Raw genomic sequence first — 19,480 nt, 5'->3', positions numbered from 1 at the left:
TCTAGAGTCATCTTCCCTTTCTATTAATCCAATCAGGGAGGCAGCGCTTCTGCAGCTCCAACTGCAATCTCTCTCGCTTCCATCAAGTACAGATGACAGTTCAAGCTTCTCCATAATAAGACAACTCGTAACCTTCCCCCAGCCACCCCTCCTTCATCCCCACGCAGGTTTGCTTGTTCTTTGTTGAGTTAGAGAAAGGCTGTCTCCCCCTGGCTTTCACAGAGCCGCCCCCCTCCTTCCCTTCAAGCTCCTGTGAATCAGCTCCACCGGCTCTCCTAACTGGGACAGAACCAGCAGCCAACTTGATTAAAATTAAAATGCCTCATATTGTTTAGGTCAGGGCAATAGGTGTTGGCAGAGGCAAGTTGAATCCATATGCTACACACACACCCCTTACAGCCCTCTGCTCCTTTATCTCCTCGACATGCAGCGTGCCAGATAATACCTTTTCACTCAGAGAGCAAATGCTACCATCTCTCCACCCATCTTCCACACAGAAACCGCATTTCTTTTCCTCCCTACAGGGAGAGTAAATTGAGGAAGAGTGAAAAAATGGAAATAATCACAGTAAATGGCCCACATCTGAGCCATTTGGAGTTATAATTTCAAGGGAAGAAGGGGAAGGAGGCAGAGGGAAACAAAGGGAGCTCAGCAGCTGGGGACAGGGCAGCATCTTCCCCAGCACACGCCTACCGCTGTCCACACTTGTAACAGGTGGTGCAACCAGCATCCCAGGAGAGGGAGCCCAAATCTTGTTTGAGCATGTCCAGAAGATACATGCTCCTGAACGACTGACTGTACTTGCATCCTTGTTGGTATGGCACAAAAACTTGCCCTGTTTTCTACCACTGAAGCATTTCTGATACAGTAATACCATGTAACTTGGGAAAGAGCAGAAGCGGAGATGCCCAGATTCTGAGGGGTTTGTCTCTTGAGGTGCCACTCTTCTCTGGGTTTTCTAATGCTTAGTAAGAAATTAGCACAGGTTAGAGTTTTTGTCAACAGTCCTCTTCTCATAAATCTTAGCAGATACCTTTGAGATCTGAAATGCTCTCAGGTTGCATTCGGCTGGTCACCTGCTTGGTGGGGTTTGCTGGCTCAGGGACAAACTGCGCCTCAGACAGTGCTACACAGATCTACAGGGTCCACTTCCCTCCTACTTAAAAAGCACTGTCTTTTCTTCCCACCTATTTTCCCACCTGGCTGTGCAGGTGTATCTCTTTCAGGCAAGTATATCTGATTCTACTTGGTCCTGAAACAATGGCATTGATATTCGGGCACAAATTCCAAGCAGATGGCTGTCCTGGAGCCAGATATGGCTTCTTCTCCAAATTCCATCTCTTTTCAACAGACCACTACAGCAATGGAACTTGTAACTAGGTAGCAGTTCGTGTTATTTTATATAAAGAAGCCACCAGAAGGGCATTCACTCCTTTTCATCTTCCTTAGGCTCAGGGAAAGCAAAACCTGCTTTGAAATGCTGAACTTGCAAACCCTTAATTTTAGATGTACGCATTGCTAGTGAGGCTGGCTTAGCTGTTGACCAAAAATAAGCTACTCACTGAACAAACTGCCTACACAAATCAGTAAAGAACCTAAACAAATTACTCTTTACGTCTCCATTTCAGGCTTGGCATTCTATGAGAAACTCTGCTGAAGTCTACAGGATGCCAGCTGCCCAGCCACTCCATCCAACCTCCTTGCTCCTCTGCAGCAAATCGAACACTTGTACCACTGGTGTTTGCTGAGCAGACCAGCATCCTGTGCCAAGGGGGCAGTGGAGGAGGTTGGATTCAGTCAAGACCAACCCAGAACAGGACTCAACTGTGGAAGAGACAGAAGTACAATGAGTCAAAAGAGATGGTTACCTACCACCAGCTAGGAGATGCATAAAACAGGAGCATTTGCAAAAGAATTGAGAATATCAAACAAAGATGGATTTGCTGATTTTTTTATAAATTCACTCAATTCAGCTTTAAAAAGAAGGAAGAAAGGGTCAGTTCACATTAGGAGAGTTAGCTGACACCACTAAGGGAATAACAGCAACTAACCTGAAAATCAAGTTATGAAAGTCATCACAATATTAGTGGAAGCAATTGGTACTGCTCCAGGAGATGAAAACTCTGTTTGTTTGCTTATGGAGCATCGTAATTCCAGAGCAAAAATCTCCATAAAGAATAACCCTCCCAACCAGAACAGCTCCACAACCAAACTCATCAGTGCTGTTTACTGTAATCCAAACGCCTCACCTCTCATTGTCCCTACTCACCCTCCCTATCTGTACAGTGTGGAGTATTTAATCTGCAATCTCCTGGGAGAAAGAGTTTTCTCAAATGCTCAGACAGTCCCTGGCACTTACGGACCCCCACAGTGGAGGGCACCCAACTCACACTGGATTTTAACATTTTTGCCTCCTTAAATCATGAAAGTCCCCAAATCTCTCCAGTACAGCTTTTTATTCACTACCTTTTAATACTGAAAATAAATTGGCCACAGCGGGGGCATTGGTTCTCCAACTGGCTCCAATTGGCTCTGGGATTATTTCCAAGTGGTCTGAGGCTTCCTGCTCTCCAGAGAGGAAGGTGTAGAAGTGTTGCTTCTGCACATCTGCCTCTTAGATGACGGCGCCATTACCTTCTCCACAAGATCACAGATCTAGAATGTTCTGCCAATTAACAGCCTATTGCCCTGCCATGGCTGTGTAGCTTCTCCATACTACAGACAAAAGACAGTGTTAGAGGGGCATTTTTGCCAAAGCACAAACTGTGATCAGGGGTCAGGGGTTCAGCTTTACCTGGCCATCACTGGACGGGAAGCTTGAAGGCTGTATGTCACACCTCCGCTGTTTCACAGCTTTCAGGATCTCTGGCCACCTCCGCAGCTCCCTGACCTGCTACACCCCCTTCCAGCCAGTTGTCTTTGCAGCTTCTCCCTGAGCAGGACAACGGCAGCAGCAACCGATGGCACTGCTGTCTGCTGCTTTGTGACCCACCACCACAAACATCCTCATGACTACTAAGGATAACTGCTCACACACTGTGTCTCAACGATCTACGCAAGCTTTCGCTGGATACTACAGAAGCAGCATTCTCCCTTTGTCTGCCAGGCCACATGCCCAGAAATACAAAAGCCTGCCTTGGAATTTGCTTACGACTTCCATCTTTGCTAGCTCCTCTTACTGCCTGACACTGTTCCACAGCACGAATTGTTCATGTCCAGCACACTCGCTGTTTTGCCAGCAGGCCTAAGGAGATATTGTCACAAAAGGCACAGCTTCTTTTCAGATCCTTTTCTTTCACAGTACATGGAAAGGATCCAGTTTCATTTTATTTGTATTATAAAAACCCAAGCAGTAGGGACAGATAAGCTCATAGTAATAAATATACTATGAAGATAAGGAAACAAAAAAAAGAAAATGTGAAGAGTTAATTTATGCAGCAACTTGGCCAGGTTCGGAGGACTGGGAGACCTCTGCAGGCTCCAGAAGGAAGTCCTCTACTGCAACAGGACTGACAGGAGTGCCTCAAGTTGCTCTCGGTATCCCACTTGCATTTGCTTAATCTGTATTAAAGCCCTGGAATGGGATGCCTCCAGACTTTACAACTCCTTCAACTACTGCAGCAGCTTTTGCCAGCCTTAAAATACATCTTTTGGTCTCTCATGGAGAATAACTACCAGCCCCAGATACACATACCTGCAATACCTACTTGCTTGCTTTTGCTTGTCTCTTTTCAGCTCAGCTCACAGTAGCAGCAAACTCTTTGGCAGGTTGTCATGTAAACACAGTGGGAAGAAATACCATGGCTACCTTCTAAAACCTGCATAGCCCTGGACAGAACACGTTAAGGAAACAGGTTAAGAGAGCACATTTTCAGAGCACGCAAGTTCTCCTTCCTTAAACAAGGTACCACTGCCTCCAAACGTCCCATGCAGCAAGGCTCGTGGAGAACACACAGCAAACACTGACATATTTATCGCACCTTTGCAAAATGTAACAGAAAAGGCGTGCACTGAGCACCTCAGAGGTACACAACTGCTGCTCGGCTACAGGTGAGTGCTGGGAGAAGTCCTGCAGCCACTCTTTTACTAATCCACTTCCTTCCCTTGCTTGGTTCACCTCTGAGATCTCAGAACTTGACCACACCGTGTCATTTTTTTCTGTAAAAAGCCATTTTGAAGTGACCTACACCTCTGGCAGCACTGAGCACAGTGATGGGGCTTGTTCCTGGCACCACAGAGAAACCCAGGAATGGATGAGCCTGTTGCAAACAGTATAAAACAAGAGTTTGCTTCCTGGAAATCTGTCAATTGCCTTTTTTCTTAAGAGTGCTAATATTGCTGTACATCACACAGCTACTTTATAGATGCAAGGTCTTCACAGTTACAACTTGTAACTACAAACTGTTTAACAAGAAATCATAATAAAGAGTATATATCACACTCCAACACAGTTTGTTCACTTTTTCTGTATGGAGAAAAACTTAATTTGATTAACTGCATTGAAACAATGTCAGTGCCTGCTGAGGGGCTGGGCAGAGTGCAACTGAACTCCATCCTACATCCAAAGCCGCGTGCCTTGGGTACACATCACAATGGTGTGACTGAGGCCTGGAAAAAAACAAGCTTAAGGAATCCCATGGTTATATCCACCTGTACACAGAGCGCATTTCTTGTCTCTTCCTCTTATGGTTGCACCATGGGAGGTTTTCTATCAAGCTGTTCTACACAGCAGTTTGAAGTTCAGCTATAGACTTGACTCTGGATACGGCAAAGGCCCTTTTAGGGCTTCTAGAGGGTTGGTGTGTCTCCCTGGTGCGTCTCCTTAGTTGTCTCTAAGCAAAGTGCACTGGACAGCTTAGGTGGGAGCCAGGGTGAAAGAAGGACAACACTGCACACAGCCCAGCTTCCCAAAGGGAGGAGACTCACCCAGGAGGGGGGACAGACTGCAGTATGCGGCCCCTGACTTCAGAAGCAATGGTGATCCAGCACTGCGGTTCCTAACATCATTTCTTTGTTTGCCAGAAGGGGAAGAAAATTATACATAATTTCCATTTTTCATTTTGCTTCCTTTTATGAGCAATTGCATCACAGTGTCTTGCATCTGTGTGTAAGGGAGAGGGGAACGTCATTTGCTTCAGCCCAGAGAGAGGTTCAATGCACTAGGGTGCACCCCAACGTATTCTTGAAGTTGCCTGAGCCCTGGACGGACAGAAGGGAGGCCAGTTTGGCCTGGGACTCTGCTGCTCAGCACCAGCTGGACTGGTGACTTGTTTCTTGCAGGTTGGGGATCCAGTGGCAGTTTGAAATGACTCTCACTGAATAAGTACATGAACAAGCTGTTAAATAGACAATGGCTTAGGTATTTCTTATTCTAAACAGTATATGTAACAAACTTCCTTATTTTTCTGAGGGTTGCATGGGGAAACTGGGCCATAAAGATTAAGCTTAAAATAGTATCAGAATCATCTACTGAACTTTAAAGGCCAGATTCAACCGTGCTTCTGTGGGCATGTAAAGGTGTTACATGTAAAGTTCAACCCATGAGATGCCCAGGATACAGCTGAGGAAAACCGAGAGCTCCAAGCTTATGGGTACGTTCACGTTCATCATCCTTCTCATGGCAAGGATGCAGAACAGAGACCCCACTCTACGGGAAGCAATATATCTCCCTAAATAAAACCAAGAGCAGATATACTTGCCTTTGTAAGCCAAGAGCACCCCTTCTTTGGGATACAGCAACTATGTCACAATATAACACAGGAACATACAGGTTTGTGTGTGTATACATACATATATATATGCCTATATATTATACATATTTATATATGCACACATCCACAAACAGAAACATTCGGGTACCTGCTTTCCCTTCTCCAAAATAGCTGACTTATCTGGAAGACCTAACCAAAAAGGTTTGTTTTAGCCCTAAACCAGCTACCTATTAATAACTGGCATCATTCCACCATACACACCACACACACTTTCACAACCCTTTGATTTTTAAATTCCTTTGTTAAGTCCCGCCTTTATTTAGATTACAAAAACTTCGTGGCACTAGCTTATTTTCTCTTCTGTAAGTGCCCAGTTCCCTTCTGCCATCTCTAAAACAAATCACGGAGATGCAGACACTGGTTCAGTGTTTCCAAAGCCCTGGGTACAACCCCTTCCAGTGCAGCGCTCGAGAAAGGAAAAGGAAAAAGTATCAGTTGCTGAAAGGCCGCTTGGTCCGGCTGCTGGAGGCGCCTGCCTCAATCTGATAACAAGACTTCCTGCACCCCACACAAAGCTGGCAGATGCCTTAATGTTGACAAGCACAAACAGCCAGCTTGAGTTTTTGTTAATTGTTTATGGACTGAATAGCCAGAATTTCTTAAAGAAACAGCACACAGATCTTAGGCCTCACAGTAAAGCTTTGTTTGCCCTCTTTTTAATGGTCCCTCCTCTTTATTTTTTTTTAACAAAATCTGCATTTGTTTGGATTTGCCATTCTCCCAATAGCATTAGCATTCAAAGTTTGCTGTTTGTTTATTTGTTTAATTTGGGAAAATCAGATAAGGAAATGATCAGAAATACAAAACAAATAAATTATTTTTTCCTGAGTCAAATGAGCCAAAAGTAAAACAGCAAAAAGTAAAATAGGCTTAGTTTTTCAAACCATGGAAATAATAGAAGCTGAGATTGGTTTAAAAACTGATTCTTAGCAAGGCAAACAGACAAGAGCTATATCAAAGACAACAGTGAGATGCTGATTTCTATCAGCTTAAGAGGTGCTTGTTTTTTGAAACACGCATGTCCCCTTTCAAGATAAATATTAAAAACAAATAGAAAAGTCTTCTTATCAACAGAGGCAATAAAGCACCAGCACAAACCTGTGTTTCCTTGGATGTCCTCTCCATTGGTTAACATAAGGTAGGAGAGCAGGGCGCAGTTATTGTCCCGGCCAGGCACGGGGGGCTGCTGCAGGGAGGTGCCCGTGAAAACCATTCCCCAATTCACATGGCTGATATCGGAGCGTGACCTGTTGTGTCCTGGCTTGAACGTGGAGGCATCCTCATTCTGCACCAGGATGTCGTTCACCGAGCGAGGCCTGTCTCTCCTCCGCTGGCAGATACTGAAGATGTTAAAAGCCGCGGTCTCCCGTTCTCCAGCCCAGACAAGGTTGTCAGCAGCTGTTCCCCTCCGCACCACGTGCTGGTCTCTACCAGGGAACGCCGTCTGAGCTTTGGTTTCCAAGAGGCCATTTTTGCAGTGATCCCAGATGAGGCTACTTTTGGCTAAGGAGGCAACGTTCCTCAGATTCGTGCTCTCTGTTATCTGATCAAATACCTCCTGCCCGACCAGTTCGGGGACGTCCTGTACACCGTACACCTCTGAGGGCTGCACAATCTTTTCAAGCTTAGTTTCAAAACTATTGAAAAAGTCTTCAGTCACTTCCAAGGCTGGGCTAATGTCATCGACTTCAAGAGCCTCCATCATCTGTGCTGGCAGCGGGCCTGAGGTGTCGTGATGCGTTAAGATGTCACATCAATACCCAGAGAAAGAGCTGCTTCATGTCTGTCCTTGGCACACCATTAACTTAGAGGTGGTGGGGCAAATAAATTCACCAACCACAAGCCTTAGTGGCAGAAAGGAACCAAACCAGCCCGCCTGCAGATGGGAGACATCCACTGATTGAGCGAGCTGCAGTCCCTCTTTGAAATAAGCTCATAGTGGTGGAGAGTATCTGTAAAGCAAAGCAAAACAGCATGTCAGTTAGAGCCTTTTTCCAGATAAATATGATTAATCACATCACTTCTTTCACAGTCACAGTCCCCTCGATTTTACTTTCTCCTTCATTTGGCATCAACATTATCACATATGAAGAACCCCTTTGGGGATTCTGTTATTCACTCTGTGTATAATCACTTCTTGAACTGGAACCTGCAGAGAGTGGGATGGGGCACCAGATAAAGGGAACCAAAGTGATGCCATTTATTAACCAAGCTTTAGAAAGCTGTGCTGTGAGGCAATACTGACGAACATCACAAATGCAGCCATCTAGGGAATGCTTAGTGCAGGTTCCCATGGGGCTGCAAGAGAAACTTGAGAAATGAAGGGTTAGTAAAATAGGCCAACCAGCCTCAAATAATTTGCCTTTTTCTCCCAGACTGCTTGCACTCCCAGTTTTAGGAGACCGTCATGAGTTTTACAGCAGCTACTTTGCCTACTTGTCTGCACAAACAGAACTGTGATATTTGCCTGAAAGATCAACGCTAACAGGCTGCTGCAGAGCACTGCATATAGAGCTCCTCTCTATTAATAGAATATCACTGGGAACCTCAGTGAAACCATGTGGCAACCTAAGCCTCAGAAAGACAACGCATCCTATCAACAAAACAAAATATACCATGTTCTCTACTGCCACAAATCTGCAGATCTTTATTTTAGGACTATATAAATGTAACTACTCCTACAGGAGTCCTAAAATTACATTCAGCCCTTTGAAGGCAACCATGAGGCTGATGTGGCCTCTGGTGACAATGAGTTTGATACCTATGACCTAGAGCCTACAGATGTAGAACAGCCCCAAGTCAAAGAGATCTACAGCTCAAATTCTAAAAGCAGCAAAGCTGCATGACCTCAGAGCTCTGCCTAGATTAATACACTCTTAACAGAGCTAATTAGCCTGGGCAGGGCTGATAATTAGTAGTTCATTAGCTTGTGAATACTGCTGAAGTGCTAGCAGAAGCCATGAAGATATACACTTGAGGAAAAAACATCTATTAAACACCACGCAACACAGATCACACTTCTATTTAAGGTTCTTTTTAACACAGAACAGTCTATTTGCCTTACTCTAACTTACATTCGCAACATCATTTAACTAGGCACTCTTTCCTGTGGCAATCCAGAGGGAGGAAGGAGGCCAGCAGTCCCCCAAGAAGGGGGCACAGAATCCTGTGCCACAAACCGATCCCCTCCACAATCACCTGTGGCCAGACACGACACAGGTGTGTGTGAAAGAGCAGCTGATCCTCCCTCCTAACAGATAGCAGCTCAGACCATCATTGCTGTAAATGCACTCCAAGCAAACTATTCTAAAAAGCGATAATCATGTATATAACTCTGGAAACTTAAAGCCTTTACACTGGGATCTTTTTTCTGTTATCTCTTTGCAAGGGTTCACTTCAGTAGTCTCACAGTGTACCCGGACTAGAATCAGCTTCAATAAGTGACTGTAGAGTAAGACACTGAAGGTAGAGCCAGAACTGCAACCAGGGGGGTGAACAAAACAGATCTGGAGTGGTTTGAAATGAGAACAGTATGGGAACAGACTCCTTGCAAAGCTGTGCAACTGTGCCAGTTAATAGCGGTGGGAAGTAAAGCCATCCCGGGCACAACTGCATTGTCAGCTTAACGCAGCACAGAGTTCTGTCTTGAAGCTTATTCCTGCCAGGAGCCCCAGAATTTTTTGCTCCCTGCTGCCTCAGAGCCTGGGAGCTCCAGGCAAAGGCTAAGTGACATGACCTGGTGCAACCTGCCCACTTAGTCCACATCCTCCTACAGCATGTCTTTAAAGCAAGAATGATATTTTGAAGTTGCAAAACCGTAACAGGCTTTCCTTGAACAATACCAGCACTACCATAATCATGCACCAGCAGTGAAAGCTACAGGCTGGCCCATACAAAGATGCTGCTTCACAGGGGCTGGCAGAGAATACAGCCTTGTGCTCACTCCAGACACTGGAGCAGCAATCACTCCAGAAGGACTTGTCACACACCACTGAAGCATTTCAGAGGTAACAGACGCAGTGTTGCTCTGTTCTTTATTTAAAATCATTAGGAAAGGTGGAAAGCAAGAGGAGAAAATTGAGACTTACATTAAACAGGTTCCATTTTAAATGCTGGAGGTTTCATGTGGCTACACGTTTCCCTGGATGCTGTGAGGCTGGAATTACCCAGTGCCAGGCAGACAAGTGTGGTGTTGCCGAACTACAAACTGACCTCACATCCAGTAAGATGCTGAATCACAAGGTCATATGAAGATGACAGGCCCCTGCATCACACAGTTCACAAACTGCAGCACTCGTAGCTTCCAAACTAGTCTGTTTCCCATGCTCAATAGTGGTGTGAAAGGGGACCTCAGTGGTGGGCTCATGCATTCTTGCACCACCAAGAACCTCTTTAGATCAAAGAAAGAGTTGTGCCAGTAATTCCCACTTGGGCTGGGATTCTGCAATCACACATCCTCCATGAGCACGATTTGGCATTTTCTATCAGAGGCAGACAACAAAAATTTAATTCAAGCTTCTGCACGGATTTGGTGCTAAACAAAAGCAACCTTTGATATGGCAGTGAACAGCTCCATCAGGATCAACTCCAGGAGGGAAAGCAGTGGAAATCACTTCCTTCACATGAAGGTGAAAAAAAGGCAAATAGGATAGGATTAATTCCTTTTAAATTACTGTAAAATATATTGCCTTACATACTGCTTCTTGGAAACACCTGAAATTTTCCAAGAAATTCAGCCTAATGCAGTGAATAGGAGAGGAAGGGAGAAGCATCAGCCCAAACTATTAAACACTGCCAAAGCTACAGGTAACTGTAAGCAGTGGTTTGTTACGTGAAACAGAAACCTAACAGCTCATCTGGGCCCCTGGGAATTAGTCTTACTGAAAAAAGGAGAAGGAACAAGGTGCACTGTACTTAGCAAAAACTGGTGGACACAGGGATTGCAGCAGGTGACAAACATGCTTTTCTGTATGTCTGTCTAGTGTAGGTACAGCTCTCATCCATGGACGTGCAGCAGTCAGGCAATTAATGTGCACTTACAACATGAGTAAAGCCTTTACTATTACAAGTTTATAGTGGCCACGTCACTCGTATGGCTGAGATAAACAACGAGTGGTGGTCATGCCATGTGAGACAGGAGTTCAGTGTAGTCAAGATTACTTCCCTTAGACAAGTCACAATGGCTTAACCTAGGTGACAGCACAGTCTGACAGCAGGGAAAAATCATAGATGACAAATTACAAGGAATGTGCACTGGAAGAGATCATTTAACTTCCTGATCTGCTTTTCTGGATCCCCACGTGCCATGGAAAATCACAAACCACAGAAGAGGTGAGGGCAGAAAGCAATCTTGTGGGTGATACACACCACCACAACAGGGACTTGCTGCGTACCCCCAGCTTGCACATTATGCTCAGGACTGCTCAGTCTAGCCTTGGCAGGAGAGAAAATTAAAGCCAGCATGTGTTCAGGAACCAGTGACTAAAGAGATCCATTTAGCTCACCAATCCATACAGAGAGTATATATAAAAGAAGCACCTTTCGGTTTCATTTCATAAGGAAACAGGGTTTGTGTCACCATCCTACCTAATTGCTGGTTATTCTCCTTCCCTCTCTTTCTTTCAAACAGCATAGGTAACTCCAGCTCAGTGTGACAGAGCAGCAGTGTCCTTAAAGATGCAGTTCTTTCACTGCTGTTCAACATTGGACAGGAAACAGGCCCAAACTCACACTCCTAAGGGAGAAGCAGGCAAAACTTGGTCCTTTATACTTTCTAGAAGGCCAGTGCCACCACACGGCTCCAAATTAGCACTAGTGGTTAGTGTGAGATGGATCTGAAAACTCCAGGAAGCAGAGGGGGAAAACAGGAAGGAGGAACAGGAGGCAACCTACAACTTGATAAGCAGACTTGTTGGTTTTGGTGCTCAGAGGACCTCCTCTTTGGTGAACAGATAATCGAGATGTATAAAACAAGGAGCGATACAAAAGAAAAGGGAAGTTCCTATTTATCTGTTGTGTATTTGGTGAGAGAATTGGAAAGAAACAATCAATGATGTTCATAAGCAATGTGTCCAGGAGGAAATGCATAAATGAGAGGAGCTCCCAGACAGCAAAAGATGGGTAATGTTGTTAAAAGCCCCTTGAGTCTATTGATTTCTAATGACTCTGAGGCTCCAATTCCTGGCAAACAGTTGGGTGTTTCTGAGAATTTTATCTGAAGACCCCAAGAGTAGTTTTACAAGTTACCTGCACGCAAGTAGAGAGCAAGGGTGCCCCAGACACTGGAGATCTCGCCCCATCCCCTTCTCAGCACCCTAAAACCTGCTGTGGGAACCAGCTCTGCTTTATCTCATGCTGTGAGCTGAAACGCCTATGCCAGCAAGGAAAAGAGACATTCTTTCAGTTGGGTAGCAATTTGGTAGCAGAGGAAATTCAAGCAGCCTCAGGGACCTTTATTTCTGGTATGTTGCAGGCTGGTACCACTACAGTCCAGCTTACTGGTTGTGAAAAGCCTGGACTGAAAAACAGGTCATTTGAAGAAAAGATGGATGTACAGTCGCCTGGAATACAATCTGCTGGGGCTGGAGCAGCTCGTACCTAAAGAGCTTTTCTGCTTGTCTGTCTGAGCAACCTCAGCCTGTGACCTGAATGTCTTCTAGTGGCACCTTGAGCAATCACAGCCTAAGGGTTTTACTGGTACAAGGATTTCTGACTGGCTCTGCGGGTCACATCAGCGAAGTCTTGCCCAGAATCTAAATGGGATGCACTAAGGTCAATGCCAGTCCCTGAAAACGAGACTCTGCTGTGCAGGATCCCCGAAAAAAAGCTACAAAGCTGAAAACTTAGGTGCTACCTCTTAGTTAAGAAGTTGAGCTGTATTTGTCAGGTGGGCACACCTGAATGGGCAGAAGAGAAGATGAGGATGCCCAGATGGCTGACTCTTGCACAGAGTCTTTACCACTGCTTATGCACTTCTATACATTGCACAGAATGCTTGCAGAGAAGTTGTAGAACTGACAGTGGTAGTGCAATACAAGGTGTTGTGCTCTCTTTCCAGCATCCCCCTGTTGTAACTAGATGGCAGATGATGCTTTATTTATTTACAGTATAGCAAGGCCTCCTCAGCAAATGGTCTTGATCCTGTTGTGGCCAGCAGCTCTTTCAAAGCATGACAGCACCCAGGTCTGTTTGGACTAGATGATCTTTCGAGGTCCCTTCCAATCCCTACCATTCTGTGATTCTCTCCCAACCAGAAGCCCTCCTGCCCTTAGCTGTGCAGGTAGCACTGTATTACAGCTGCTGTGCTTGAAGCTTCCACATACAACATCCCCAGTCAGATCCACTGCACTATGTGCCATCCACATGTAACCAAAGAGCAGTCCTGGTTCAGAACACTCATACTCACAGCACTTGCGAATCCCATGAGTAGTGCAGCCAGTTCTCTGAGCAGCAACTGAAAGTTGTGCCACTGCCTGCCTCTCATACTCAATTTACAGAGGCAGCTGATAACTAGGAATTTCCTAATGGACAACTGCAGGGAGTGAGTTGCAGCTGGGACACCATCCCTGTGTAAACCATCACATGTTCCTGTGTCCTGGCTGCATTTGTTTCCCTTGGCACAAAGCAACTTTGTCCCCAGGTGATTCCAAAACCCCAGGTTACCTACTGCTCTGTACACTGAGTGAACAACACAGCACGGAAACTTGTGGGATTCATCATTTAAATGTCTGGATGAAATTTACAGTGCCTCACAAAGAGGGTAAAACTACAAGTCACTTTTCACATGGAACAAGGGATCACAGTTTCAAAGAGGGTGCCATATGACAGCCAACAGTTGGTTCAATGAGGCCTGGATAATTGTCTTTAGATCACATTTTAAAAGCCCATCTTTAAAAACCTCTTTCTCCAACACACAACTGAGAAATTAATAGCTTAAATTTTTCAGACAATACCAATTTTAAAGTGTCTCACATAAATACCTTCTGACTGATATTCCTGCACAAAACCACTGACAATATTCAGGAAAAGCAAAAATAAAGGCTTTCTGGTCAGAACTGCTTGGCTATAGGGCCAGGCATTAGAGAGGATAACTGTGAATATAAGTATAACCATCTCCATGCTGCAAACCCACCTGTTTCCTATAGTCTCATTGCCCTTAAGGATGAAATCAGCTGCCAACATCAGTGAAGAGCTCCCACACCTGTGTGCCAGACCCAGGGAGAGGCAAAGACCGGGCACAGCTGCAATTAACTTGGTGCCTAATCTCAGTTAACCTAGAAGACAGCAGTGATCTCTTCCAGCCTACAGAAAATAAAAGAGGGGGGAACAAAAAAGAAACACACAGAGAAAAGATGAAATTAAGAAAGAGGTGAAACCAGGGAAGAAGCAGAATGCCATATTCTGGGAGAGGAAGCAGTCCCTTAGTGAGGTAACATGAGTCTCACTCAGTCAAAGCACAGATTTTCCCCAGCTGCTGCTCTGACCCAGCGCCTTCAACAACAAAGCTCCCCAAGCATCCTCCCTGCATGGGGAACAAACACATCACAGCTACAGAACAGCTCATCCAGTGATGAGCTCACAGTAATTAATAATAAACAGTGCTTATAGCACACATTATATTTAATTTCAACTCTGCTTTGGAAACAGTAATTAAACCGCAAGAAAATCTAAACTGAAAAGCACACAACAGCCTGCTGCACCAGAACAAAGGGGGTCCAGAGGGTGAGGAGGACCCAGCGGTGGAGGAAGATGGACCACAGAAAGCTTTTCTTTTCCAGAGCCTTGCTGCTGTACAGCTCTCCTGCAATCTCTATCACTGACTCCTTTGCCTCACAGCCATCTGACACATATCCCTCCCAGCCGGGGAACAGCACCCAGTAACACTGGGCTGTATCACTTCCCGTGGATGAGCAACCACATGAAATCTCTGTAGCTGGACTGGGACTCTGGAAAGGATGAAGGACCCAGGCAAGGAAAGGAGCAGAAAGCAAAGCAGAATGACTGGAGGGCAGTTAGCTGATGGTGACACACAGCCCAGGCTGCTAGCCAGTCAAACCCATCGGTGCGTGGGCACCTTCACAGGTTACATCAGACTAAAATCCAGACTAGCCCCTTGCATGTGATGCGGGTGGTTGAGCTGGCAGGGAAGGATGTCACGTGTTGGGGAACAGAGGCTCCCCTGTGTCCTAGCACTGCCCCTGAGATCAGCTGGATGCAAACACCTCAAACCCACACGTCACGCAAAAAAATCTACGGGGACAAACGGAATGAAGCAGTGCAGTGATTTGGCCGCTGGACATGGAGGTGTTGTCTTAAACAGATCTGTAGTCCCCAATAACCCAAGGGAGGGTGAATGATTTCTATGCATGGGTTCATTTGTTTTGTGTGTAGAGGTTTGTCTTAAAGTTGTATAACTTGCATTTTACACGCTGCCATTGACTACAAGAACTCCTGCCTGTTCTGCTAGGCAGACAGACACCAAAAAAACCAGCCTGCAACCCCGTGAGTTCAGCACAGAGACAGTCAGGGAACAGGGTATCCAAGAGGGGTGATACAAACCTCCTCCAGTACATGAGGAAACATGATTGAACTGGACAGTCAGGAAACAACAAACAACATGACTCATTTTAATATTTCTAATTGTACATGCCACAATGCACCAGCCTGTCCCCTGCTAGGATATGGGTGAACTTTGTATATGCCAGGTGAGATAAAACTTTTTTTTTTTTTAATAAACATTTCTGGTTAATACAAACTGAAATTTCACAGGTATATTCCTACTCTACACTTTCTAGAACGACGCTGAATGGAAAAGACAGCCAGGTCTGAAAAGCTTGACCTTTTTTCTTTTTTTTTTTTTTTTAAGAGATCGGTTTTTAAGACATTTTCAGTTTGTCCCTGTGAGTTCTGAACAGAAATAAAAGGCACATTTTGTTCTTGGGGTTGTTGCTCCTCCAGGACTCATTTGCAGAGACTGCTGGAAACTAGGCTGCTGAGCTCTCAGCTGCTGTGTGCAGCAATGTCCTGCTGCACCCCGAGGTGGCTGCATTTCGGCAAGGAAGGACATACTGAAGGGGGGCTGCCTGATGAAGACATTTATCTCCTTATAACTAGGACTCGGGGACAGAAGATACTTTGGGACCTCCCTAGACGAAGCACTAGCTGGTATAAATAGCAATATAATAACTGAATCCTTTACCATCTACGCCAGACTACAGGATTAATTTTCACTTAGCTCTGCAGGGTAGTTTCTCTGAGGCAGACTCCACCACAGCCCAGTATAACTCCACAGCTGGGAATAACAGCTGCCATTGTCCCAGGAGGCCAGAAAGATGGTAAGAAACACAGCATTTCCCACAAGAACATGGGAGACATTTCTTCCCAGGATCCTGGCACAGCCATAAGAAAATATACTTGACTTTCAAATCTGTGCAGCACACAGCTTTGATCTGCAATTACAGCCAACTTTCCTCTCTAACTGTGGTGCACTGGGAGCTCGGCTGGGACAGCACAATCCTTTCTACGGGGAGACCTGGATATCCCGTAACTATTAGTGGTTGAACGCTGACACTGATGGAAACGCAGTGTTTAATAACAAACTCATTTCAAACCTCAAACTAAGCTCTACTCTTGCCCTTCAAACAGCCAGGACCACAGTGGTTTGGCACATTTGTTATCAAGGGAAGAGGGGCAGGGAGAGGAAAGGAAGCAAAGATCCAAATAACACTGAATTTTGGCAAACTCCCACACCAGCCCAGACCTGCAGGCCGTGGCAGCATCAACACAACAGCCGACCCCGCAGGCTGGTTGTAGCCACATGTACTGCTACAGCATCATGTATCTACTCAGCACAAACGCTTGTTGTTCTCTAAACTGAACTATACCTTTATTACAGAAGATCTTAGCAAAAGCCCAGTAGAGACCCCAGAACAACTGATGAAATCAAAATGTTAACACGTAACGTGACTTCAGACCGATAAGGTTCTGCAGTAATGCTGTATCTAGCTACTGTAGGATGATGAGATCCTTCATTCCACTATGTACTGCCCTGTTTTGCACTTTAGATTTCTGATTTTTTAAAATCCCAAATTTAATTCAGTAATTTTGAATAAACGAGCCTTGAAAGTGACAAGATAAAAGCTACTGTTGCTTTAAGTGTACGAGCATTGGTCCTACCAAGATTCTGATGCTCTGTTATCCTCAGATACTGCAACTTTTTGTAGTCAGTTAGTGGATTACGCAGTACCTAAAATTAGATTTGTCTGTAAATCTTTGCAGGATCAGGGCCATAAGTGCACATTTGCAAAACAGGAAACAGATCAGGAGCAAGTAATGATTCCTTAAACAAACTCAAATCTCGACTTTCTTCCCTTATCTCCCCTTGCAGTGCCAGTGATGCTCCAGCCAGCACACACTCACACATAACTGATACTCTCCTGTCGCACATACTTGATTCCAGAAGCTATAATTCCACTAGCTGTGTTTGGGTGAAGCGACTTTACTGCAACATAAGACTACAGCATTATGTCATACTCAGGGCTACTAAAACAGAGTGATGCCTGCACACTGTGCCTACACATGCCAGAATTTGATTCTACCGATGGGGAGCAGCCCCAATTCCTGCTGAGGTTGTGAGCGGCTCTGGGTGGGGAAACCTCAAGCACAGGCCCTTCCCATGCACACGGGAACGTGTCTTTCCAGACGGGCACATGACTACAGGAATGTTTGTGCCACAAACACAAACAACGGCCGCGCCCGGCTCCTCGCACCCGCCCGCATCCGCAGGCAGCAGCACGGCGAAAGCTGCCCCGAAGGGCCCGGCGAACCTCGCTGACCCTCCAAGCCCCGCACCGACCGCAGCCCGAGGGGAGTATTTACCTGCCGCCCGGGGCCGCGCTCTGCCCGTGCTCCGAGGAGCGGCTCCCGGCGCGGAGCGCAGGCCCGGCCCGGCCCGGCCCGGCCCCTCCTGCTGCCGGGCGGCGGGGCCGCGTCCGCCGCAAAGCCGGCCCGGCCGCCGCGGGAAACGGCTCCGCGGCAACAAGGTTCCTGCTGCCGGGAGCCCCGGCGCTCGGGCAGGCCGGGGAGGAGGTGGCGGGTGGCTCGGGGCCCCTCTGGCCGGGAGACAGCGCTGGAGGCGGCGGGGAGCAGCTCGGCGGGCTGCGCCGCTAACCTGCCTCTTACGTCCCCTGAAAAAATAACAGAAAAACCTTCAGGCTTTTCACCCCTAACAAGGGGTAAAATTGCACCTCTCCATGCTGAGATTCTCAGGGAGCTACCTGACTTCAGGAGAATGCAAAATACTGAACGGGTTTTTAAAAATCCCAGGTGCAAGTACATTTACCGAGGGGTGAGGGCTGCAGGGAGCAGCACAGAATATTAATTCATATCACAGAATCACAGAATGTCAGGGACTGGAAGGGACCTCAAAAGCTCATCCAGTCCAATCCCCCCACCGGAGCAGCAACACCCAGATGAGGTTACATAGAAAGGCGTCCAGGCGGGTTTGAATGTCTGCAGAGGAGACTCCACAACCTCCCTGGGCAGCCTGGTCCAGGCTCTGTTACCCTCACCGAGAAGAAGTTTCTTCTCATATTTAAGTGAAATCTCTTGTCAAAGTGATACCCAGCAGAACCTGCTACCCAAAGAAAACAAAAAGTTACAAGACCATTATGAATCGCTTATTTCATTGGTATGTAGCATGGCATCCCATCCGAAAATACATGTCCTGTAAAAATAACCTTACGGTGAGAGAAATCCATGAGTGGGTTAGGGATGTACCTGAATTTTGATGGCCAGTGTACGCAGATCAATTCTGAGCAGCGCTGCGTGCGCATTTAAAATCACAGTCACTGTGCTGTTTCTCTGACTGCATCCCAGGAGAGCCAGCGGTGCTGTGCTGAGCAGCAGGAACAAGATTAGTGCTGAAATGCAACTGCACAAAAATGTGGTGCTGAGCTGAGTCCATAAGGAAGATTCACAATCCACAACAAAAGGCAGGTGTTAGGTTAGCTTCCATCAGTAGTTTTTCTTCTCTTCCTCACTCTAGCTATTTAGTATATACCAACAAATGTGACTGGCACAATTAGCAAAGTTGTGTTCATATGGGTTATCTCATTTTGGCGACAGCAAGGATGAATGAGAGCCTTTGGCATAAAAAAAAATACCAGTTTTTCAGACTGAAAATTCATTAGTCTTGGCCTTTACAAATAATATATTAACTAGAGCATCATACATTTCAAGTCCTGCTTCTAAAGATAAACAGCTTCTTCACCAGCTAACAGTCAAAGATTGATCTTTTTATTCTAATTCAATTGTATGCACTGCAATCCCTCAAAGGACAAGGCAGCATAATCACTTGCCATGCTATTTATTGCCATCCAGCCTTTTCTCAAATGGTACCGAGACATTTATCTCTTGGGCTCCTCAGAAGGAAAGAGGCTCTCTAGGACTCCAGGGTCTGCTGGTGCTTCAGAACTTCACCTCTGCTGACTGTGAACCGTGAGGTCCCTTCCAGGCGCCACAGATTCACACGGGAGGCAAGGCACATGGGTCCATCACCTGTGGGCACACGAATGTCAGGGGAGGAGATCAGGTAGGCAGTTCAAAGAGAAGTGTAAAAAAACATCCTTCCCCTGGTTCTGATTTCACTGCTGAAGATAAATTGCCTGTGTTTAACACTGCACTCAGAGTTTGCTGGGAAGTGGCCCATG

General features: G+C 46.0%; 1 protein-coding gene across 3 annotated transcripts in view; it reads right to left on the bottom strand.

Annotated features, from left to right (window-relative positions):
* PLEKHM3 (pleckstrin homology domain containing M3) overlaps positions 1 to 17,772 on the bottom strand; it is an 81,729-nt gene extending 63,957 nt beyond the window's left edge. For 2 of the 3 annotated variants that reach the window (XM_065841114.2, XM_071811435.1), the window contains exons 1-2: positions 17,649 to 17,772; positions 6,870 to 7,723 (exon numbers count right to left, since the gene is read on the bottom strand). In XM_065841114.2, coding sequence (XP_065697186.1) covers positions 6,870 to 7,476 — 607 coding nt within the window. In that variant the 5' untranslated portion in view covers positions 7,477 to 7,723; positions 17,649 to 17,772. Of the gene's footprint in view, positions 1 to 6,869; positions 7,724 to 13,902; positions 14,073 to 17,648 lie in introns of all 3 variants that reach the window. The other variant, XM_071811434.1, reaches the window with a different exon arrangement.
* Positions 17,773 to 19,480: the final 1,708 nt, after the last annotated feature.

This window comes from Patagioenas fasciata, chromosome 7, assembly GCF_037038585.1.
Source record: "Patagioenas fasciata isolate bPatFas1 chromosome 7, bPatFas1.hap1, whole genome shotgun sequence".
In the NCBI taxonomy this organism is placed as follows: domain Eukaryota; kingdom Metazoa; phylum Chordata; class Aves; order Columbiformes; family Columbidae; genus Patagioenas; species Patagioenas fasciata.
This window is presented reverse-complemented; position numbering and strand designations above follow the sequence as displayed.